A 25,994-nucleotide genomic window follows, 5' to 3' on the forward strand; every position below is an offset into this window, starting at 1 on the left:
ACAACTGCACATATAGTCAACACTTAGAAGAGAAGGGTGGTACTGATATATTCCCGGTCCCCGGCATGTATGAAGGGAATTAGCAGAAACCAGGTCTCAATCATGTTCGCAGCCATCAGTTTTCTCGCCAAAGCGGTGGCTGTCCAAAATCCATCTAGGTCATTTGTTGTCACGAGACTGATGCAAGGATGGGGCAGGCTGGGAGTACCCTACCCAGGTAAAAGAAAACCCAGTACCGGCAGGGAAATGGGCCGTCTCTTTGCATCATTAGAGGAGATAAGTGACACTGAGTTTGAGGGCCGTCAAGTCAAATGTGCATTCTCATTAGCTTTGCATGGTGCTCTGCGAGTCAGTGAGTTGATGGCTACGTACAAGCATGCCCACCATGGCATGTCCCTCTTAATACGTGACGCGGCCATTACAGCCGCGGCAACTGACCTACTTATTCGCAAATCAAAATGGATCGGAACGGACATGCCCTGTCCTGAACCTTCAAGCTGACTTAAAACAAAGACCAAAGACCAGCCTGCTGATTCATACACTATGTACATATGTACAGTACCCACTCATTTAGGATTAGGGCAGCTACGGCAGTGGCAGCGCTGGGAGTGTCCATAGAGGCCATCAAAAGACTGGGCCGATGGCGACCTAATGTATACAAGCGCTACATCAGACCCATCTAGTGTATACAAGCGGTACATTGGACCCATTAAGGCATCCACAGCAAAGTGATAATTGTTGCTTGCACTGTGCTAACATGTCGCTTCCCATTATATTCTATTACAGGTATCCATATCCAGAATGAGCTGCAGTGGATTTGGATATGCGGTCACTCATCACTTGTATGTACATTAGGCACAGGGAAAGGCGGTGGGCGCATAGAAGGGCAGCAGTGAGACCGAACAGTGAGAGCCTGGGTTGTCAGGGCGATAGAGGAGCCAGGGCGATAGAGTAGCCATAACAGGGTATAGGTAAGGGAGGGATGCTTCAGGCATTCATGTGTGCATTAAAAGTCATACGATCCCACATGACTTGCGAATAGATACAAGCCATAGCGTTAGGGCATGACCGCAGCTAGGAGGGGTGGGGGACCACGGCAAACAAGGTGTCGTTGCCGTGGCCTGTGGCGTTAGACTACAATGTTTACGCACAGCCAGCAATGGGTACACAGCAGCTTGACACATAACAGTTACAAGTTTGGGGTAACTACTGCTGCAGAAAGAGTTGTGTGGAAAATTATCAAGTTGATGCAAATGGTAGGCTTGCATGTGAGCAGCCTTGTTATAAGGAAACAACGTGTATACAGCTTGTCTCCTGGCTTGGGCGGCCGGGAGGCCTAGAACGTCATTTTGTAAATGTGGTAGGTGCCTCCTTCAACGGGAAACAACGTGTATACGGCTTGTCTCCTGGCTTGGGCGGCCGGGAGGCCTAGAACGTCATTTTGTAAATGTGGTAGGTGCCTCCTTCAACGGGAGACACCAAGTGACGTCGGGTGCTTGGAAAACAGCACAGGGGGCCACAGGGGCTTGGTACGGCTTGGCCTGTGGCCCAGAATATGCAACTACGTGTAGAAGCTGTGTACCCGGGTAGAAATGCATGCTGGCATAATGATTAGTAGAAGATGTAATGTAATTTGTTTAAGTTGTAACAATTTTGATGTTCCTGGCTGCGGCCAAAATAAATCCAATTCTATCGAAGATACGGCTTGTAGTGTGGTATTGAAGGGGGCGGGGGTTGATACGTCTGAGTGTGTGCCGAATGCCCGAGTTGAGAACCAGGCACACCCATTAAAGGGGGGCCGACCACAACCGGGCTGAAGGCCAGCGAAGACAGAAGTGTAGGGGAGGGTACAGGGAGGGCCTTAGCTAGAGAGCAGAGGTAGTAGTGGGAGGGAAACAAGGGGTAGCAAGGGGAGGGGGCAGGAAAGAAGGGGAGGAGCAAGGGAGGAGGAGAGAGGAATTTGAACTGCACAGGAAGTCCTTTTGAATTTGGAAGCAGGAGAAGAGCAACGCCCACCCGCCCACCCACTTGAGAGGCAAGATTTGTCGCAGCGAGGCGTTAGACTACAATGTTTATGTACAGCCAGCAATGGGTACACAGCAGCTTGACACATAACAGTTACAAGTTTGGGGTAACTACTGCTGCAGAAAGAGTTGTGTGGAAAATTATCAAGTTGATGCAAATGGTAGGCTTGCATGTGAGCAGCCTTGTTATAAGGAAACAACGTGTATACAGCTTGTCTCCTGGCTTGGGCGGCCGGGAGGCCTAGAACGTCATTTTGTAAATGTGGTAGGTGCCTCCTTCAACGGGAAACAACGTGTATACAGCTTGTCTCCTGGCTTGGGCGGCCGGGAGGCCTAGAACGTCATTTTGTAAATGTGGTAGGTGCCTCCTTCAACGGGAGACACCAAGTGACGTCGGGTGCTTGGAAAACAGCACAGGGGGCCACAGGGGCTTGGTACGGCTTGGCCTGTGGCCCAGAATATGCAACTACGTGTAGAAGCTGTGTACCCGGGTAGAAATGCATGCTGGCATAATGATTAGTAGAAGATGTAATGTAATTTGTTTAAGTTGTAACAATTTTGATGTTCCTGGCTGCGGCCAAAATAAATCCAATTCTATCGAAGATACGGCTTGTAGTGTGGTATTGAAGGGGGCGGGGGTTGATACGTCTGAGTGTGTGCCGAATGCCCGAGTTGTGACTCCCTGAGGGACCCTGCAGGCCCATGATTTCACGGTGGTACCTGTTTCTTCAAGTCTTAAAAAAAAAAAAGAAGCAAAGAACAGTTCACCAAATTGAAAGCAGAACGCATATCAAGGAGAGCAAGAATACAATCATGCCCTGCATCTGTGTACAGATCTCATTAACCACAGCATGTAGAGCCATTTTTAACTGTGTGTGCAACTGTAACTCAATTGCTTGAGATGCAAAACATTGGTTTTGTTTAAAGTAGTTCAGCAATTGCAAGGAAACAGCTTTTCTGTTATCCTATCAATAAAGAGAGAGAGTTAAAAACAGGACAAAAATTAGCCTTATTCAAAAGGTCTTGAGACTTTTTTTGAGAGAGGGATGAACAAGCACCTTTGTCCAAGCATTCAGATTTCACTGTTGGAAGCTGGGGTAATCTGTAGTTACATATTTGCATCTGCCTGATCAGAATGTTGAGTGATCTAAGCCAATGAACTGAATAGTGAACTTTAAAAGAGAATAAAGAGATGAGACTGTGCTTATGTGTCATGACTGTCCCGGACTTTATGGTGAAGGGTCACTCAGTTACAATGTGCTTTCTGTGATGTTTCTATGATCATTGAAATTAAATATAATTTCTTCTTGTTCTTATGATAGGCCTTTTACATACTAGGGGCATGTATATTAGGGGGCATTAAGCCAACAGGGATATTGCATGATTGCTTTAAGGCGTTCTGCAGTAATATGCCTATTAGCACACGGTAACCCATGTGCTAGGGAATTTTTCTGGGAGAAGGCGGGTCATGGACCAGTGTGAAATCCTTATCCTGCTAGTGCGTTCTAGGTAGCACGCACTAACTGGATAACAACTGTGTTAACACTGGATCATTTAGCGCTGCCTTGTATGTAGGAGTCGTTAACTGCTCCTGCATTAAATCCTAGCAGTTACTGAGTACTGACTACAATAGCGCACAATCTGCATACAAAATACCCTTAAAAGAAAAGCATTGGATTTGTAATTAGCATGTGCTAAAATTGGTCTTGTCTCTTTATTCTCATTCAAAGGTCACTATTCAGTTCATTGGCTTAGATCAGGCAGATACAGATAAGTTAGCTTTTAACAGTGAAGACAGCAATAGCCAGGGGCTGGTTCCTAAGGCTTGGACAAAATCCTAACGCCCTTTAGTAAACATGCCTCTTAAGTTTGATTTCCCACTGTCTATTAGACAGGTTTGATATCCCATAAAACACTGCAGCAAATCTATTCTAGAATTATATAGCAGATGGTGGCAGGAAAGATCAATTACCTAATTCAGTCTACTCACATATTTCTGTCCAAACTGCCAAGGATATACACCAGCTATAGAACATGAGCACTTTTAAGACATCACTTCTTATCCTGCACAGTTGTTGCATTACGTCTAGCCTGCCCTTGCCCAGGGCAGGGTACAGAAAAACATAATAAATCGAACATAAAATACCATAAAATTACAAAATAATACAATACACAGCACCAGCAAGCAGTCCATGCTAATCCAGTTCATCACTCTATTAACTAGAGGCCTGATAAGCCCGATACAGTAAAAAGTCCTTCAGGCCCTTTTTACAGCCTCTTCTTTATTCTTAAAATCTTGGGGAGATGAGCAGACAAGATCCCCCGCTCACTTTACACCCAGCACTCCCCTTCTTCCCATGTTTGATCATAAGGCTCTGTATCAGATTTCCTGGTATGTCAGAATTTAAAAGGTTGTCCCACTTTATTAAAATAGGCATCCAGGAACATTATGTTAAAATAAAAAATGCAATAGTCCTGCCAGGCTATGTATGTGTGTCTTGCATGTTCTCAATGTGTAAAAATAACAAGAGGCATACCAGCTTCAAAAAAAAAAAACAGACAAAAACCTACTAAGGCACAGGGAAGAACTAGCAGAGGGGGTGTGGGTGGTGAAACAGGGGAAGAAACCCCAGGCAAATTAAAATATACAATGTTTAGCATCCAAAGTGAATGAGTTAACCAAGAAAATTCAGTTTAATAAATCCTTAAAACATATTCAAGGGACATTCTGACAAAAAAAAGAAAATAAGTGCATTTAAAACCCAGCATAGCCATGCTTCAGGGGAGCAATAATTCTCAATAGAATAAAGTATACAGTACAAACCATATAATTCAAAAATACATATGCAAAAACAAACAATATTGTGTAGTTAGAGCAGCAAGCTGTGAACCAGAGACCAGGGTTCAAATCCCACTGTGGCTCTTTGTGGCTTTGGGCAAGTCACTTAGCCTTCCACTGCCTTAGGTACAAACCTAGGGTCCTTTTACTAAGCTGCAGTAAAAAGTGGCCTTAGCGCACCCTTGCACAGGTTTTTCTCATGCACTAAGACTACTTTAAATGGCCTCTCTCTATTTCTTATATTAATGGTGGTTGCAATCATTTGGTTAGTTTATAAGGTGCCAACAACCTCAGAACTTGATGATGTCTACAAAGTATGAAAATTAAAAAAAAAACACCTTTCATTGCAAAACCTTCCTGAGGTTTGTAAAGTACGTCAGCAATGTTGAAATTTGCTTTGCAAAGTAAACCATTTATGTTATCTGTCTTGGGATCGGTCTGTAATTGTAACTCCTATCTCTTTACTTTTCTGACAAGTCAACCATTTTATATTTTTACTGTATACATCCAATAAATTATGAAGCTTGAGAAACATATTGTCCTTTTCTGAGCAGTTGTTAGAACAGTCATTGTCTGATGTTAGTTAACCAATGTCAACTCAACCACCCATTCAGAACCCTGAATTCTGTTTATATTGTAAGGTATTAAATATAGCATGTCCAGAGATCAGTGCCAAATCTGTAACAATGCTTGTAACTTAACAAGCCTAAATAACTAAGGAGAGTTGATAACAGCACGTAACAAGCAATAATGAGCACTAATTGACACTGATTAGAATTTAGGCACACAACTTGCTAAGTGTATTCTGTATTGAAGTGTGCTAAACTTCTATCACACACAGGCAAAAAGAGGTGTGGTTGTGGGTGGGGAAATGGGCATTTTGTGGGCATTCTGAAATTTATGTGCATACTTACAGAATATGGCCCATTGCGCCTAAATCTATGTGCAGGGATTTACACCAAGTTTTCATTGGTCTAAATAGATGCACATAGATTTAGGTGCTGATATATCAACTAAACGTATTCTATATACTGCGTCTAAATCTAGGTGCCGATTATAGCATACGCTTAGTCGGAACTGATTTCAGCGCCAATTTTTTAGGCACTATATATAAAATCTCCCCTAAGTGTGTAAAAAAAAAACAAGTGTTTTAACATGTAATCTTAGACAATATAAAGTAACAAATAGGAAACAGCCACATGTAGGTAACTAGAAGGTTACAATTTTACAAAATGACTTAGTGCTAGGTTTTCTGTGTATATTTTACTAGTAAGTAATACCTGTACATGAACCATAACAGTGCAAAATCTGCAATGCCATTTTACATATAATTTTCTAAAAGACTGTCAAGTATAAACAATATCCATTTTCATAAGAATGCATCAGAAGTAAAACCATAACACTAAACAAACGTCTCCCATTTAAGCCATGATGACGTCAAAAGTAAGTATTTATGGTCTGCGCTGTTCAGTTTTGTATGTTTTTAGCCCTTAGGCAAGTAAAACTAAAACCATTTACAGTTGCCCAAAATGAAGACAGCCACACTTTATTAAGGTAACTGATATGTAAAAGAAATACTTTCAGAACACAGTTTAAGCGCAAAGCGCTCTATTTACTTAGAGAGCATCGATAATGTTTTGGAACAAGTCTTTTGCGTGTGCCTACTGAACTTCCATTAAACTCAAAACAGGTTAATTCTATTACATTTAAATACAATTTTAAAAAGATCATATATCAATTAATCTTTATCCAACCAGACTGCAAAATATCTCTAAAAATAATAGGCTGTCTAAGAAACTCTCTCAAGCATTGTGGTTCATTTTTACATAGTAGAGAACTCTATACTAGATGGTTATCTAGCAGGTGAAAAGTATGGTATCAGTTGCATTCCCATATTTATCTCTTTAGCTGCTTTGATACTTTTGCCAGCTAAGAGCAAATTATTGTAATTATAAGATGACTAAGGGCACAGACGGAGAGTAATTACTATGCTTAGAAGTGGGCCAGTGGGGATGATGTTGCAGAAAGTTGTCATGTTTTCCCTCTTGCAGCTCAGGATTAAAGCTGAATCTGTTCCCCTTCATGAGTCACCCATTAAACCACAAACATTTGCCCCAAAGTGAGGTCAGGGCTGAGGAACAGGAGGCTCATGTTCTTGAAGCAGACGCTGTGCTGTAGTCATTAGTTTGTGTGACTCAGACTCAGAATTATAAGGAGAAACACAAAATCCTGACTAAAATCTAGACTACTAGTAAAATGCTCTAATCCTCACTGAAGGGCAGTCTCTCTTCTTTGGGTGGGGGAATGAGTCGTTTTCAAGCAGATATTATAAATGGTAAGCCAACATACTAAATTAATGCTTATACCTGAAATTGTACAATTGTAATCTACACTGATATGGTGATAGTTACACTTGATTAAATTGCAATAATTTTAATATATGCTTTTTTAAATTTATCCATCCAAAATATTAATCTATTTCAATGTATTTTAAGGCAGAGATGGGGTTAAAATATTTAAGACACAAGGGGTGTCGCTACCAACAGTGATGTAAGCACATTCTGTGTCTTCCAGCTAGTAACTGATTTCTGGGTTGGTTAGACATGAAAGAAAGGGGTTAAGATAAATGAAAATCATTCATATTTGAGAAGGATTCATTATCAATACAGCCCCAGCAGGGGTCAACTAAGATTGAGCTGGAAGCACAAACGAAAAATAAGATAGCCCTCCCTATATGCCCTTAGCCGCCACCAGCTTAACTCCCCCTCCATCCAAAAAACCCCCCAAATTTTGCATATATGTACTTACCTGTGTATTTATTAGGGCTACAGATTTAATGCATTATTAATGTGATTAACATGTTAAAAGTTAACTTTATATATATATATATACAACTAAGTTTTTTTTACATATAGCTTAATGCAGGAATCTCAACTGCTTAAAATAATTAAACTTGCTGTGTTTATTATTCTTTGCTCTCCTTTATCGCTATAGTGTGTTATATAATTTAATTATATCTGTAATGGACTAAGGGGGAAATTTATTAAGTCAGGCTTTTAAAGCACTTCAATATCGCAAAACAGTGACTAACCTGTGGTAGCTGAGAACCGCAGGTTAGTCACTTCACATTAGATATTAGCTTCATAAGCAGCGTTATTCACATGGCTTGGGAGTATCGGGATGCTCCTGAGACACTTCTTAAAGCAGCTAGTAAAACTGCTGATGCGCCCTCCTGTAACAACCCTCGTCTCAATGCACCATTGCTCCGCAGATTATCCTTCTGATGTCCCTGCCCTGAAGACCACCCCTCCAGATGCTGCCACCTAAATACAACTGTTCTCTAATACTCCCTTCCATGAAGACTCCCCTACTGATACAGACACTCAAATACAACCCCCTCCTGATGTTCACCCCATCCAAAGCACCCCTAACCTACCATCCCTCTCCCTCAAGGCCTATATTAAGTGGGGTCTAGTGGGGTTGGGGCAAGACTAATCCCCAGGCAAAGGGCATTATACAGTGGCTTGACCTGTAACAGTAGTATTGCCAATGCCATTCAGAAACTGGTTCCAGCAAGAGGAATCCATTAGATACCAATGATTGTTTACAGTAGAGCCTTAGGGGGTGGCTATGAAGGGGTGGAGGGTGCTTTGGATGATTTGGGAGGGGGCTTCTGGGACAGAGGATAGCATTAGGGGACTTGTTTTTGTGTGGAAGTATCATGGGAAGTCTTTGGGGCACTACTTGCCCTGTACCCTTTTATCCCCACCTCTTTAATTCCCTTACCTCTTAGTTGTTCTGTCTGTTTGCCTGTCCTATTTAGATTGTGAGCTCTTTGAGCAGGGACTGTATGGTGTACAGCGCTGTGAATGCCTTGTAGCGCGTTAGAAGTGATAAGTAGTAGCAGTAGTAGTAGTAGAGATCATCAGGAGGTCAGGAGGAGGTCTTGTATTTGGGGAAATATCAGAAGAGGAGTGGTGATGGGGGGGGGGGGGTTGTCAGTAGCTTGGCAGTTCCTTTTAAAAAGCAACAGTGAGCAATGGGTTGTAGCTTTGCAGCTGATGCTCCCAGGATGGAAAAATACCACTGGCTGTATTTTTCAACAAATAAAGTGGCTTGTGGTCTTCACCACAAGCTATGTTTTCCAGTTTACATAGTAATGGGCTGTTTTACATGAATTTGGATGCTTTCACTCTCATTGTTGTGTATCCTAAGGTACACTAATATTAACATGCAGGAACATAAAGAATATAACAATGCAAAAGAAACCTTCACTATATTTTGTGTCCAGTATTCAAAGAGTTCTCAAGACCTAAATACTTTCAATATCATAAATTAATGTAGGAAGGAAAAGCCTCAGATTAATAGAGGTAAAAAAATGTATTAAACCTATTTGTTAGCAATTACAGGTCTAAAAAAAAAACCTTCCACTTTTCTCCATTTATTTTCATGTATTCAGTTTTTCTGCCATGTGCTCTACAGTTCACAAATGACTCACAAGTCATTCGTGAACTGTAGAGCACACGGCAGAAAGGTCCATTTCCCCCTGAGGCAATGGGGAGATCTGATCTGCTAAAAAGCTAAGCAGCTTGTAATAAGCCATTTACAAAAACTATAACATTGAAAAACTGAATACATTAAAATAAATGGAGAAAGGTGGAAGGTGTTTTTAGGCCTTTGGTGGATAATAAACAGGTTTATTAAGTTTTTTTACCTGTAATAATCTGAGACTTTTCTTTCCCACATTAATTTATGTTAATGAAAGTATTTCGGTCTTGAGAACTGTTTGAATACTGGACACAAAGACAGTGTAGGTTTCTTTTGCATTGTTAGTGTATACACTTCACTCCTTCCTGTTTGGGTTTGTGAGGAACACACAAAATGACAGATAAACCTCATACGGCCTATCTAGTCTACCCATGCGTACCGCGCACCATCTACAATCCAATGCATTTGGTCGTTTCTGAGATGGGCGTCCTTGGTTTCCATTATCGCTGAAAATCAGAAATGACCAAGTCTAGGGACGACCATCTCTAACTAAGGATGAACTAAATTTCAAGATTTGGGTGTCCCCGACCGTATTATCGAAAGGAAAGATGGACATCCATCTTGTTTCAATAATACGGGTTTCCTCACCCCTCCATCGGGACGTTTTGCGAGGACATCCTCAGCAAAACTTGGGCGTCCCTTTCGATTATGCCCCTTCATAGTGGGTCTTAGTTTTTAGAAGGCATTTGATAAAGTATCTCATGTTGTGTTGGAAACCACTGAAGACATGGAGGCTGATATTCAGACCACAGGAGTTAGACCGGCAAACTTCCACGGTCGGCGCTAAAACTGCATATTCAATGCCAGGCTGTTCCAGTGACTGACACTGAATATCCGGTTTATTTTGGCCAGCATAAAGATAACTACTACTACTATTTAACATTTCTAGAGCGCTACTAGGGTTACGCAGCACTGTACAGTTTAGCAAAGAAGGACAGTCCCTGCTCAAAGGAGCTTACAATCTAAAGGATGAAATGTCAAGTTGGGGCAGTGTAGATTTCCTGAATAGAGGTATGATGGTTAACCGACTAACTCAATATTCAGAGTTAGCTGGTTATATTTAAACTGGCCACAGATATTCCACATTTTCATGCAGCCAAATATGGTTGCTAAATCATCTTTAAAAATTGTTTGATAGCTGGTTATATTGGGTGATATAACTGGCTATCTGCTAGACACTAACTGCGGATATTCAGAGGGGTACAGCCAGTTATCTCCTGCTGAATAATCGGTGGATAGCCAGTTAAGCACTATTTAACTGGTCAGCAGCCGTTCTAGCTGGTTAAATAGCGCTGAATATCGGGGGAATGGAATTTTGGATTTGATGTAGCTCAAGGTTAGTTTCACTCAGGTACAGTCAGGTCTGACCATAGTATAATTCAATTTTCTGTTAATTTGATGGATCTTCATTTTCTACCTTCTGTTCCTATGCGTTCCTAAGCAGTCTTATCTGGATAATCTCTCTGTGCTTCTGTCTTTGACGTCTCATTTTCCCTCTGATTTTTCCATACATAGCACTGTCAGATCAGGCTTCAGTTTGGAATGTGACACTCCCAGCAGTTTTTGATGAGGTAGCCCAGCTGTTAAATATGGGTAAGGTTAAATCTTGTAAACAGTCTTGGTATCAAAGTGGCCTGCATCTGCTCAAATGCCAATTTAGACAGGCAAAATGGTGCTGGGAGGGATCTAGGCAGGTGGAGGATTTGCACCTTTGTCATGAAAGGCATCTTCAGTTTAACTATCATCTTAAACAAGCAAAGCAAGTATATGTTTTAGCCAAATTTATAAAACCCTCCAATCTTGCCAGGGAACTCCATTCTATTTTTTGTTTTCTGGTTCATACCAAGACACAGATCCAGAGATCTACCTCTATAACGTCTCCAAACTCATTGGCTGACTTTTTCATAGATAAGATACAGAAGGTGTTGATTGTAGTATTCCCATCTTCTCCTCTTCCAGGTTCTTCAGATTTGGATGGATCCAGGGACGTAGCCAGACACCCAATTTTGGGTGGGCCTGGGCTCAAGATGGGTGGGCAGAACTCCACCCTGTCCCACAAGTGATTTGGTTTCTCCCTCTCTCGTCTGCATGCCATATGGTCTCTCAAACATCTCCCCTCCCCCACATTTCTTTTAAGCCTTCCCTCTGAGGCAACCTCCTGTTTCCGAATAGGCAGGAATACATCAAAGAGAAGGCTGTGGGGCCAGTGCGAGCAGTATGTATCAGCTGCTGCTCGCTGCAGATGAAGATCTGCTGTTTACAAGGTATGCAGGAGGGGCAGTTGATAGAAGTTTTCAGCTGGTGGGGCTTGGGAATCCCTGCCAGCCACATCATAGGTGTGCTGCTACTGGGTGGGCCTGAGCCCAAAGTGGGTGGGCCCGGGCCCACCCCTGGCTATGCCACTGGATGGATCTCCTTCACTTGATTATGTTCTTTCTTCATCCTGGTTGGCATTTCATTTACAGACATTGCTCTCACTGGGTAAAATTCCGACTTCAATTAGAGCTACTTTTTGCTCTTTAGACCCATTTCTTTCATCTTGGATTAAATTATCTAATTTATATCTTGTTCCATGTTAGTTTTAAGTAAATTTTAGTCTAACGGTAGGGCAAGTTCCACCTGAATGGAAAGTTGAATCTGTGTGGCCTATTTTAAAGAAACCTTCCCTAGACCCATTCCCTCCTCTTCATTATAGGTCTGTATCCAATTAATGTTTCACATCTAAGGAAGATGAGCAAGTTGTTTTTTCACAACTCATTCAAATTTGTGGAAAAGAAACATGTCTTACATACTCGACAATCAGGATTTTGAACTGCATGTAGTACTGAAACTATTCTAGCCTCAGTTCTTAGTGAGGTCTGGCCCCATCTTGATAAAGATCACCTTAGCAATTTCGCTTAACCTCTCCACGGCATTTGACCTGTTGGACCATACATTATTACTATCACAGTTACAGCCTCTGGGTATCACTCATACCATCCTTCATTGGTTCACATCCATCCTTTCACGTTACTTTTGATCACAGTACTTCTTCTGAAAAATATCTACCATGCGGTGTACCTCGATTCTTTCCCTTCTTCTTTTTAATATTTCTCTAAATCCTCTCACTATTTTAATTAAAGATTTCAATATCTCTTTTCATATCTATGCAGATGATATCTTATCACTCTATAAAGCTGATCCCTATTGACCAGATTTGTTGCTTCTCCAGAGCTGCAAATTTGGGTTCTTTCTTCTGCGCCAGCTACGTACAGTACAATCAAATCTTTAATCATGACATGCTCCACTCTTTGATCTTATCTTTGTTCATGACCAAACTAGATTACTGCAATATACACAGTTTCCAAATCTATGCTAAAGAGACTTCAGACCTTACAAAACTCAGCAAATTTATCGTCTTTAAATCTGATCATGTTATGTCTGCTTTGAAAAGTCACCACTGGCTACCAGTTGAATTTCATATTCAGTTTAAAACTCTGTTATTGGCATCCGGGGCTTTTCAACAAAGTATACCATCATATTTATCTACACTAACTGTTCCTTATTCCCCAGCACAGGTTTTGTGATCTGTCAATGATCATCTTATTATCTTGCCTGGGCCCTGTTCAGCTCAGATCAAGAACACTCATTATAGTGCTTTTTTCTTGTCGTCCCCTGTCTGTGAATTCTATGCCTCTAACTCTACGTAGCGAGCTTGCCCTAAAGAAATTCAAAGCTTTGTTAAAAGAATGATTACTTGTAATTTACGTGTGTCTTTCTTGGTTTGAATGGGTCACTTTCCTGTGATTTAATGTAGTTCCTTTCTTGTTGTTTTATTAGATTGTAAACCGCTTTGCCCTGTCCAACAGTTAAAGCAGTACAGCAAGTCTGAAATAAATACATAAATATTTCCCTGTCTCCAGAGGGCTTATACTCTAAGTTTGTACCTGAGGCAATGCAGGGTTAAGAAACAAAGGAACCACAGTAGGATTTCAACCACACTTCCCTAGTGCTCATCCCCACTGCTCATGGCTCTGCTTTGTCATTCATATTATTTGGTCTGTACTTGCACCCTATGGGGGTAATTTTATAAAGCTTTCTCTGCATTTAAAGCCTATTTTACACACAGAAAAGGATTTTCATAAAATTGTGCAACAGCAAACATACATACAAAGTATAGGCCCAGAACATGTACACCTACTTTTACATGATCTACACACAGGAATTCCTGAGGGTATAATTTTAAGCAAAGGGTAGGCAAAGTAGCAATGTATATGTGTATTTTACAAATACACAAAACAGGGGTGGAAGGAAGAAAATGTTCCAGGAGAAACAGGTACAGTCAAAGTCCAAGCTTCTAAAATAGTTTATTTGCCAAAAGTTCACAACCAAAGTAGAAACTGACTCTACATGGGCCATGTTATGGTGCAAAGCCTTCATCAGAGGTCACCAAAACTAAAACAGCGGACTTCAAACTTTGTGGACAGTAAAAGCCGCCTTTAGAGTATCTTGAGCATAACTCCCCAAGGAAGGCTTTGCACCAAAACATGGCCCATGTAGGGTTGATTGTGGACTTTCAACTGTGCCTGTTTCTGCTGGAACATTTACTTCCACCGCTGTTTTGGGTCTTTGGATTTTTTTATGGAGGCTGTGTGGACCCTCCTTTTGCTGTATGTATACACCAATTCCGTGGAAAGTGTAAAACTGTACATCAGCATTTGTATGCTGTATGTACTGGTTCTGGGAGCCTATTTTATAAAGGTACATTGGATGTCAATATTTTCTTTTAGGAATCATTATAAATCACATGCAGATGACATTCTGTTTCTTTTGCCAATCCAGTTGAGTACAGAATCCAGGCTAGGGCAAATCAATGCTATTCTACAGCATCAAAATTTGGTCAATGAATCAAAGATTTAAAGGGGGTATAGGGGAAGCAAGCTTTAGTAAATCAAAAATGTTGCATATGAAGTATATTTTTGTTCTTCAGTGTTTTTGAGACACATACATATGGGATGCAGAAGGAACTCACCTCCATTCTTTCTTGCTTAACTTCATCAATCTCCTCATCGTCAAGCAATGCCAGAAGCTCCCCAGTTTGGTCTATCGAGCTAAGAAAGTCATGAGCTAGTTTTTGACGTTTATTTATGTTGCTGTTGCTGCTGCTGCTGCTGCTGCTACCAGCGCCAACTTTGTCTATGCAGAAGTAAAAGTAAAGCAACAAATAAATAAAACCAAAATGACTGCTGCAGCACATCTGCAGGACAGTTGTGACTATTTGCACCTGCCAAACATACTATAATCAAAGCATGTGGGATATTTCACAGCTACCACCAAGTCTTTCTTTTCCAATATCAAATATTAAATCTGAAGTTTCATATTTCATTAATTATAAACTCTTCACCAGAGTGCAAATATGTCAGGAAGACAGAATGTGCATTTCCAGATAACTATGATAGACACACTAGCATCAGGGTATACCAAAAACAATTGTTTTTTAAGTCACAGAACATTCTTTCCTTAATGTTATGATTACATTAAGTATTTCCTAACTTTGTGATGCCTGGCAACTGATATGTCCACTGATGATAAACAGATGATTCAAGCCATTCAGAAGTGCTTATGACAGCAGGCACTTTTAAGCAGAGAAAAAGGATAGATTTAGAGGGGAAGTTATCACTGTGGGCTACTATTAAGACATGCTATTTTACGATTAACTCCACTTATTAGTAACTACATCTCATTGCATAAGATAAGACCCGTGTACAAAACAACAATACTTAAGAGCTCAAAATTATTACCAATAAGTTAGTTTTCTTTTAATATCACAGAACAAAGTGGAAATTTTCACACAGAAAAAAAATAATACATCCCAAAGTCTAGTAAACTTAATTTTAATAACTATATGTATTTAATTTTATTTGACTGTATAATTTTGGAGGTATAAAATAAAACACACTGTAAGATCATATACAATAATTTATAAGTCATACATCAGACTGTATACACATCATAATAAATATGAACTACAAAAATAGGGGTTTTTTTTTACCAAGCTGTGGTAGGCACTAATTTGTGCTTACTGCAGGTTAAAAAGCACTACTGTGGGACGCACTCAGGCATCCCACCGTAGGTTTCAGATCAGTGCCCGCTACCCACACACTAAAAAATAGAATTTCTTTTTTAACCCTGGAGGGAGCAAGAGTAGGTATGTTCAGCGCAAATCAGCGCAGCTATATCACCACATGCTAATCAATTAGCATCTAGTTTTGTTTGTGTGCCCTTACCACCTACAAAATAGGTGGTGGTAAGGGCTCATGCGCTAATGGGGAAATTAGCACATGGCCATTAACAGACAAAATAAAGTAACATAAAGATACCTAAACTTGTAATGAACACTATGAACTTTACATAACTTGCCTCTCTATGATTCCCTATTGTGTCCGTACATACCTATTTCATTGAAAATTAACCTCACTCTGTATTTGTTTCTTCACCGTAGGTAGCTATCACCTTACGGTATTATGTAAGCCACATTGAGCCTGCAAATAGGTGGGATAATGTGGGGTACAAATGTAACAAATAAATAAATAAATAAAATGGAAAATGGGGCCATTTACTGCTGTGCTAAAGTGGCCTTACTAACTGCTAAGAAACCCATAGATTTAAAAAAATGGGCTTCTTGGCATTTAGCGTGCACAAATATTTAGCAAAAGGATTCCTAATTCTCAATTCATTGGTCTTACTGTGCACTGTTTTCCTACTACACATACACACAGGTGTATATGCTGGTTTCAAATTGGCTCTCAAAGAGTGGAGGAGTATCCTAGTGGTTAGTGCAGTGGACTCTGATCCTGGGGAACTGGGTTCGATTCCCACTGCAGCTCCTTGTGACTCTGGGCAAGTCACTTAATCCTCCATTGTCCCAGGTACAAATAAATACCTGTATATAATATGTAAACCGCTTTGAATGTAGTTGGGGAAAAAAACACAGAAAGGCAGTATATAAGTCCCATTCCCTTAAATTAATGATTCCTCCACCCAGATGCAAATTAACTAAAAGATGAACACACCTTCAAGTAGATCATCTTCTTCCAGTCCTTTAGTAACTCTAGATTTATAATCACGGAAATTCATGTATTTTAGCAGTCTTCTGAGTTTTTTCTAGAAAAGTTAAAAGATACCTCAGTTTCTAACCATACACTGCTTTTTTAAAGGTAAACAAGAGTATCAAAACAAGTATCTTGATGGGGGTGAAGACAAAATGCTTTAAGACTCCCACTGCCAAGCAGTTTCAAAATTTGCAACTTTTGATGTGTGCATCTAGTAATACAGTATTATTAATAATCATAATGATATGGAGCCAATTAACCACCTTTTCCTAAAGAAGTGATTTATAACTACAACTCTGCAAGTAAGAAATTCAAGTGTGCCTACAAAGTGGAACTACCCCAAATTGAAATGTAATGGGAGCTCTAGAATATTAAATCACAAATTTACAATTGTTTTTTTTTTTAAATACGGAGAACTGTTCTTCCTCGTAGGGATGGACTTTTTGGGAAGTGCGCTCATTTCTCTTTATGTTCAATTATGATGGAGACATCAGTGTTTGTTCATATACAGACTGGCAAAATATATGTATAAAGAAGTTCAACTTTTGTCATTTATTTATTGCAATGCCCTTGTGGGCTCTCTTATATTGGCCAAACTTGACCGCTGAAAACTTGACTTACAGAACATCACCACTGTGAAGGTGGTAGAACGAGAGGACATGAAATGAGATTGAAGGTGGGCAGACTCAAGAAAAATGTCAGGAAGTATTTTTTCACGGAGAGAGTAGTGGATGCTTGGAATGCCCTCCCGCGAGAGGTGGTGGAAAAGAAAACGGTAACGGAATTCAAACATGCGTAAGATAAACATAAGGGAATCCTGTTCAGAAGGAATGGATCCTCAGGAGCTTAGCCGAGATTGGGTGGCAGAGCCGGTGGTGGGAGGCGGGGCTGGTGGTTGGGAGGCAGGGATAGTGCTGGGAAGACTTATACGGACTGTGCCAGAGCCGGTGGTGGGAGGCGGGGATAGTGCTGGGCAGACTTATATGGTCTGTGCCCTGAAGAGCACAGGTACAAATCAAGCTATACACAAAAAGTAGCACATATGAGTTTATCTTGTTGGGCAGACTGGATGGACCGTGCAGGTCTTTTTAAGCCGTCATCTACTATGTTACTACTAAGAAAGTTGAGGAAGTACTAGTGACCCATTGTATCCAGAAACAACATCAGTTTGGATCTTTTCAATGTGTAGTGCTTGAGCAATTTTGAGTGTCTGAGTGGTGTGATTATATAAGAAGATTTCTTAGGCAACATGAACAAAAATGGATATATGTTTTTGATACTGTACAGCCCCGAGGTCTAAAACCTAAAATAGAATGGGCTACATTTTTTTTTGAATGACAGTTTAGTTACGTGTCCTTACTAGCTGGTTGTTACCAGCTTTGCTCCCTTTTTGATAGGTGGGATTTAGGTTATGGGAGGAGCGTAATGAGGTATATGGTTTAAATGTTGGTGTTTAAGTACAACTGCCACCATTTTGAAGGTGCAGTGGCCTTGAAACAGTGAACAATTAATTAACTCCCTGATGCAGCAAGAAAAAAAAATAGGGATTCCTTGTTAGGAAGGTTTCACAATCTTTTGAATTATTTATGACTTTATAAGCACTGAAATAGAAAGTCAGACACTGCAATAAAGAGCAACAGTCCTATAAAGTTCAGCTAAGTGTACTTCTATGTATTAATGTGATGTTATGTCTCTTCCTTTGTCTATGTAAGTTCTATATCATTCTAAATTGAATTACGAAAGTTTGCACTACAGTATGAAAGTTGTTTTATAAAAGTATTGCCAACAGTGGAGGTTTTGGTTTTTTTGTTTTGTTTTTTTTAAAAACAGTAATTTTTTTTGTTGCTTTTTTGCTCAGGACTGGATGTCTGAGGAGCTATATAGCAGACTGAGATCTTTTTTCTCTACTTAATTATTTCATTAGATGTATCTTGCCTACTCAAATTTATTTAAGAAACAATTATAAAGTTGTGATTTTCTATTTATTTTGTTTCTTGCTCTGGTATAAATAGAATATTCCCAGAATGTAGGAGAATATTTTGCCTATCAGTCCATGCCAGCAACATGAAGAACTTTCTTAAGTCTGTAACACTGATAGCCTTGTGAACAGTGCTGGAAACTCTAAGTAATGAAACAAGCTTATTGCTGATTAATAAATTCATAACATACTTAGGAAATGTAAATAAAAACTTTTACTAACAAATACATTCATTTTACTCACAATTTCCCCTATCAGAGGTGGCCTGATGGTCACTGCACAGAACTGCCATGCAAGAGGCTTGGCTTAGATTCCTGAGCTTGGCTTCTGCTCTTTAGGCTGACAGGGAAGGGAGGTACTGCAGAGGCAGCACTGATGAGAAAAGTCTCAACTATGCACAACAGTGATACCTATTAGCTAAAACAGTTCACAATTTCATGGTTCTGTACAGCTATAGACTATGGTCTCTACTGAAGGACTGTTACTCCTATGGCTGAATAGAGGGGTGGTGGTTATAATGCAAATGAATAAATAACTCTGATTGGCTTGGAAGTCCACAAGAAAAGAAAAATCACTAGGCCAAAACAAAACTTTCCCTTTAAAAGACGCTCACAGTTCTTCTCATGGTATACAGGGCTTGGCTACAGCTCTAACATCCTGCCCCAGTGGATAGACTCCACACTAGAGATTCATGAACAGTTTGAAAAGCTCCAGTTATAGGGCTACATATTCATTCATGTGACGCCTAAGTTAAAGGAAACCTAAAGTCCATCATGTATAATGTTAATATTTCAAATAGCTGTGATTTATTCTGTTGCTACAACTCATTCTATTTAGATTTTCTCTTCATTTAAGTTCTCTTTTTCTCTTCGCCAGACTTGTTATTTCCTTTACCACTGCACCCTCTCCTCCTTTCCTTTCTTATCAGGCTAGGTCTCTCTACACCCCATTCTAGTTTCTCTTTCCACCTCAACTCTCACTCTTCCTTCAACCCTCCTCCTATCTATTTCCCTCTCAATGACAACTGCAGCAGTGCTCATATGAACACCACGGTAAGGGAACATCCACAAAAAAGGTATCTATTCACTGCAACTCCAAAGCTTCTGTGTATACCATGGTCTACCACTGGGGTAGTTCTATAAAGAGTCCCCTATTTTTAAGTGGCAAGAATGCACGCAAATGCTGATATTCTAGTCATTTACCTGAGTATTTGATCATATTCCAGTTATGCACTATTCTGCAAGCATACACCAATATCTGATAGCACATACTTTTCAGCTGGGTATTCATATAGATGGAGTTTAGGCGGGGCTCACACTTATGCACATAGAATAAATTACCAACTATTTTGCAATCTAGATGTGAGCATCTACAGCAGGTACCTACTTTATATTAGCATCTAAGTCTAGGTGTCCCTCAACAGAATTACCCTTCATGTGGATATACCAGAGGCAGATTCTTACCCACTACCATGCAGTCTGGTAGGTGTACATCTAAGTTCTTTACAGATGTGTGGCCACCATATCTAACAGACATGTCATCTGCTCAATGCAGGTGAATTGAGAGATATAATTTAAGAAAGTGGAGTAGAAGGGGCTACCAGCAATGCAGGGAAGTGTTTTAATCATTCAAGGGGTTATGCTTCTGGAAGCTAAAAGTAAAATAAACTAAGTTATATTAATCATCATTAGAAAAGTTTTTAATTAAAACAATGCTGTGTTGTACACCAAATGGATCACTTAATACTATATGCTTCTTTAAACTTAAAAGACTTAAGTACCTTGTCCTTACACATCAAAAACAGAAGGTCCTCAGCTGAGATAACCCGGGCACCTCGTAACTGAGAAACTTCAGCTGCTTGCTGCAACTAAAAAAGGAGACAGATAATTAACCAACAGTTTCTTATTTCTTAAACCCAATAAGCTAAACAGGGATGTTAAAGAGCAATCGTTAAGAGCTCCAATGGGTCTGATTTTCAAAGACATTCCTAGTGGAATATGCAGGAAATACAGTAGCATGACTGGCATCCACTCTGTACACCTATGAAAAAATAACCTGAAAACTAGATTAGTTTGTGGCCCTCTAGTAGTGCAGCTTGACTCCTCTGAGCTGATATTCTTTGATACAGCTTCCAAAAGTTGAGAAAAAACATGAAATTACATTCCGGCAACTTGTTTTACTGAAGCATATTGCATCCATAGCCTTTTCCAGTTCTTCCAGGAAAAAAGGAACATATTGAAGCTTTTTGGCTCTCAGGAAGTTTGATAATGCAGTGCCACTACTCCTATAATGTAGAGAAAGACAGAAGTAGCAGTATCATATGGATTGAAGTGGTAAAGTGTGCAGAGTCAGCCAGAGGAAGTTATTTGAAGAAGGAAGAATGAGTAGTGGGAGTAATGCAAGGGTGAAATTGAGTAGTAGGTGTGAGGACAGAGCAGGAAAGGGGGTGAGAATGAGAAAGGAGAGCATATGAAGAGGGATAAGAGCGAGCAGAGAAAATGAGGTATACAAGGGTAAAAGTGAGCAAACATGATGCTAGGTTTCACATTAGGAAAAGGATTTAGGTGTCCTCATGGATAAAACATTGAAATCTTCTGCTCAAATAAGCAAACAAAATATTAGGAATGAAAGAAAAGGAATATGAAATAAAATAAAGAATATCATAATGCATCTGCATTGCTCCATGATGAGACCACATCTTGAGTATTTTGTGCAATTCTGGTTGCTAAAGTGGTTAGGGCTCTTCAGCTTGGAGAAGAGATGCATGAGGGAGGATATGGCAGAGGTCTATAAAATCCTTACTGAAGTGGAACGGTACAAGTGAATCTATTGTTTACTATTTCAAAAACTACAAAGACTGGGGTACACGCCACAAATTTGTATAGTAGCATATTTAAAACAAATAGAAGAAAATATGTTTTACACTCAATGTATAGTTAAGCTCTTGAAATCACTGCCAGAGCAAGCGGTAAAAGCAGTTAATGTCGCTGAGTTTAAGAAGCTCTGAATGAATTCCTGGTGGAAAAGTCTATAAACATTTATTAAGAGATATCTGGGGAAATCCACTGCTTATACCTGGAGTTAAGTAACATGGAATTTTGCTACTTGGGAACTGTTAGAAACAAGATACTGGGCTAGAAGGGCAACTTATGTTCGTTCTTAGAATTGAGAAAGAGGTTGAATGAGGACACAGAGTGAGAAGATGGGGTGAGTGAGCATGCAGGGTTGTGGAAGGGAGATTGAGCTATGAAGCTCGTGGAAAGAAGGGACAAAAGTGAAATATAGAGTGGGGGGGGGGGGGTGAGGAAGAAGGATCAGGTTCCCAAAGGAAAAAAAATCAGTCACTTAAAGATGACAAATTAAGGTTATGCTATAGCTATGACTGCAACAGGACTTCAAATAATGTAGCAATGATACATAATGATTTGGTCTTTTATTCTCAATCATAGCAATAAAGAAACATCATTAAAGAAACCTACTCAGCTGTGTTCTCTATTTTTGCCTCTGTGTCAGTAATATGAATTTATTTAGTTATCCGACAACTAGATGGTTCTAATGCTATTTTTTTTATCCTGAACCATTGTGAAACTTCCTCTTATATGTTCTTTTCATATTAATAAACAAAATAAAACACAGCTAACACACCATTTTCATGAAATGTTTACAAAATGGCCATTTACCTGAAATTATATATGCTTAATTTAAATAATATAGATTTGCATTTAATTTTATGTTTAATTTAATGCAAGTACTTATTATCCACTTAGCCTACCAGGGGTTCACACTAGATTACACCTTAACAGTATATATATACAACTTGGACCAACTACATTACTGATTAGTAAAATAGATACAAAAAGGAAGCAACTGTAGATGATTATGTAAAGAGAGGACTTAATGAGACAGTCATATGATATGACAAAGAAAAAATAATTTTTAAAATAACCATTTCAAGTATACTACAATTCATCAACGTTATCATCAATCTGAGAAGGTCAAAAACACCATTCAACTTAAAAATGACTCAACTTGGTCAGGATAGATTTTCTAGAAGAAATCATTCTTTAAAAAGTCATATAGTTGGTCTCTACCCTGATTTCATCTGAGAGAGCAATCCAGTAGTATGTAGCACTGTAATTTGAAATTTTCTTATATTTAGCTTTCTGACAGAATATTTTTTTTGAGACAGGAAATGCAATATATTTTATCCAAAAGACCTTTTGGGCCTTTCTGAATGGGCCAAAATCACTAATAGCGACAAATAGACTGGTGCTTGACCGTTATTGATCTCAGGCAAAGTAATTTACAAATGACCCTGACCTGAAATGGCAAGCAAAAAAGTGTTTAGAAAATGAACAGATCATTCCTAATGTGTTTTTCCACATTGGAACAGGTCTTTCCCAATGTTTAGCAATAATTTGGCCGCTGTGTTCTGTAGAATCGGTAATCTGTTTTACAGTCTGAGATACCCAAATAAACAATGTTTTAATAATTTAATTGTTAAAGAATTAATTATATAACGCAAACCAGGTATTCCTTAGCAAAAAAATGCTCTAATTTGATCTATGTACAGAAGAAAAAAAAAGTTTTGCTCAAACTGTGCAATTGGTGCTTCTATGATGAGAGCTGAATCTAATACAACTCCCAGCATCCTCAGAGGGTTAACAATTCCAGCTACAGTGACAGCCAGTTTTGGGCAAACTAGCTTATTGTGGCCCATAATAAGTTAATCTTTTCAGGGTTTAGTATTAGACAATTAGCTGTCATTCCATATTCTATTCTTTTATAGCAAACACTCAATGAATCACAGGTCTTTAAGATTTTACTGAAAAAGTATGAGTAAAAGAATGTCATTGGAATAATAATAAATAAAAAATATCAAATCCCTGGACAGCAGAAACAAATGTACTTTAATAAATTTTAAACATTATAGGAGAAAAGGGAGAAACCTGCACAGCATGACAGCTCAATTTTCACATATTGAATAACACGTGTCAACATTTCACTAAACATCACTTGATATTTAAAAACTCATAAAACAATTTAATACTCTGCTTCAAATGCTCATGGCATTTAATTTTTCTAGCAGCAGATTATGGTCTATTAGACTTAATGTGGCTGATAGGTCCAGCTGCATCATAACAGTCTGGCTTCACTTATCTATCAAAACAGATACTCTTGTATACTGGCAAATTCATAAAGTAAGCTGAACCAAAATGCCCATGCCAACGATTCACCCTCCTCCTGATGTGGTTGCCCTGCCTGCTGGCTACTGGTTCCAGGATCTCCATTGGACTCCATGTCCTCACCTGCATTGGGCAAATAGAGGAAATGTGTTGGTTGCACTGCTGTTGCCTTCCTGAACATACCCCTCCATGTGCATTTCTAGAACATAGTTGAGGAGGAATGGCATTGTCATGAAACCTAAAGAAGTATGCCTCTACATCCAACACTGCAGGAGTCAAGGGGTATGATGCTCTGTGAATCTCAGAGGTTGGGGTGCCACACAGCCAGGTGGGTACAGAAAGAAGGATTGTGGAAGACACAGTGAGAGGAACACAGGTGGAGGGGAAAAAGAAGGCACCTAAACATGATAGATACAGGGGCCCTCTACCTGGAGAGCTGAGTGACCCCAGACCTGTCCACTAAATGTTACTCCCTGTGGAACTGTTGGGACATGGCCCCTGCTAACTAGCCTTTCAGCATGTACTCTGGTGTGCCTTTTTACCCCCTCTTCCACCTACCTGAGAACCTGTAATACACATGGGAGTGGTATCAATGAGGTCCCCTACACTGTCCTGCCACAGGAAGAGAGGGTAACATAGAGAAAACAGCCAGCACAGCTTGATTTGCCCAAACTTACCTGACTCCCCAGCCTGTGCTGAGGTGTCCTGGAGAGGGATGGAGTTAAAATGGCCACATGTACCTGAGCTCGACCAGCTGGAACTTTGGCTGTTGGTAACGATCGATTTTTCCTTCGTACTGTTATGCCACATACTAAGCGCAAAGGGGCAGTTAAGTCCACTACCTCCATGGGCCATATTTCGACTCCAATTCAGCAGACCATTGCGTGGTATTCACTCGGGAGCTCTCAGGATGGTTCTGGTGTTCAAGAGCCTGCTGCTCCTTGAGAGGAAGGAGTCTCTGAGAGCTTGGGCTTAGACTACTCTTTTTCTCCTCCAGTCTGCAAAGCACCCCCATGTCCAGCAACTATGCAGGATGGGTGCTAGAAGAGCTGGTTGCGGAAGTCACTCCTGGAACTCTGGAGGCAGCTCATTCTGCTGAAAACTCCATTGTAGGCCTAACGTAATCTCTGGCCTTAAGCGGCATGACCCTGGATGGCTTTTGGAGGGTGCTCTCCAAGTTGGAAGCAATGCTGACTAAATCATAGTAACATAGTAGATGACGGCAGAAAAAGACCTGCATGGTCCATCCAGTCTGCCCAAGATAAAGTCATATGTGTATACCTTACCTTGAATTTGTACCTGTCTTTTTCAGGGCACAGACCATATAAGTCTGCCAAGCAGTATTTCCCGCCTCCCAACACCGGCTCTGGTACAGACCGTATAAGTCTGCCCTCCCCTATCCTAGCCTCCCAACCACCAACCCCTCTTCCCCCCGCCTGCTCCGCCACTCAATTTCAGCTAAGCTTCTGAGGATCCATTCCTTCTGCACAGGATTCCTTTATGCATATCCCACGCATGTTTGAATTCCGTTACCGTTTTCATCTCCACCACCTCCCGCGGGAGGGCATTCCAAGCATCCACCACCCTCTCTGTGAAAAAATACTTCCTGACATCTTTCCTGAGTCTGCCCCCCTTCAATCTCATTTCATGTCCTTTCGTTCTACCGCCTTCCCATCTCCGGAAAAGTTTCGTTTGCGGATTAATACCTTTCAAATATTTGAACGTCTGTATCATATCACCCCTGTTCCTCCTTTCCTCCAGGGTATACATGTTCAGGTCAGCAAGTCTCTCTTCATACGTCTTGGAACGCAAATCTGTTTCATCTCTCGTGAGTAAGATCAATTTATTAATCACGAACATGGACAGAGTTAAAGAGGAATTTTCAACACAGCTCCAACAAGTTAAGAAAGATGTATAGAGTAATCAAGAAGTTATTGTTGCGAAGGCTAAGGACAAGTTGAATGTACATAGAAAAACTGAACAATTGGAACATTTCAACAGGAGGTTAACATTCATGGTATGGTTCCCTTGGACATACTAAAAAAGTAATTGACATTTTAAAATATTCCCCGGATCTTATTCTTCCCATAAATAAGCTTTACTTTTTACCAGTTTCTTCAATCAAGAATGGTACCGATACCTCCCAAGGAAATTTACAAAAGGAAGAAGAGCATATTGAAAATGATAGAATGGATGTGAACAATTTAAAGGAAAATTCTACTATGGATGTGATTGAGCGTTCTATATTGCTTGTGATATTTATCTTTGAAAATAATCTGAACTCTCTTTTACGGCTCTACTTTAAGACGTCACAGAAATTATTCTTGG

General features: G+C 40.0%; 1 protein-coding gene across 2 annotated transcripts in view; it reads right to left on the minus strand.

Annotated features, from left to right (window-relative positions):
- The window catches only part of SUPT3H (SPT3 homolog, SAGA and STAGA complex component), an 881,555-nt gene that overhangs the window by 319,238 nt on the left and 536,323 nt on the right, over positions 1-25,994 (minus strand). For both annotated transcript variants that reach the window (XM_030198764.1, XM_030198765.1), the window contains 3 exons: positions 20,261-20,347; positions 16,464-16,554; positions 14,423-14,586 (listed from right to left, as the gene is read on the minus strand). In XM_030198764.1, the coding sequence (XP_030054624.1) occupies positions 14,423-14,586; positions 16,464-16,554; positions 20,261-20,347 (342 nt within the window). The remainder of the gene's footprint in view (positions 1-14,422; positions 14,587-16,463; positions 16,555-20,260; positions 20,348-25,994) is intronic.

This window comes from Microcaecilia unicolor, chromosome 3 (genome assembly GCF_901765095.1).
Source record: "Microcaecilia unicolor chromosome 3, aMicUni1.1, whole genome shotgun sequence".
NCBI lineage: Eukaryota > Metazoa > Chordata > Amphibia > Gymnophiona > Siphonopidae > Microcaecilia > Microcaecilia unicolor.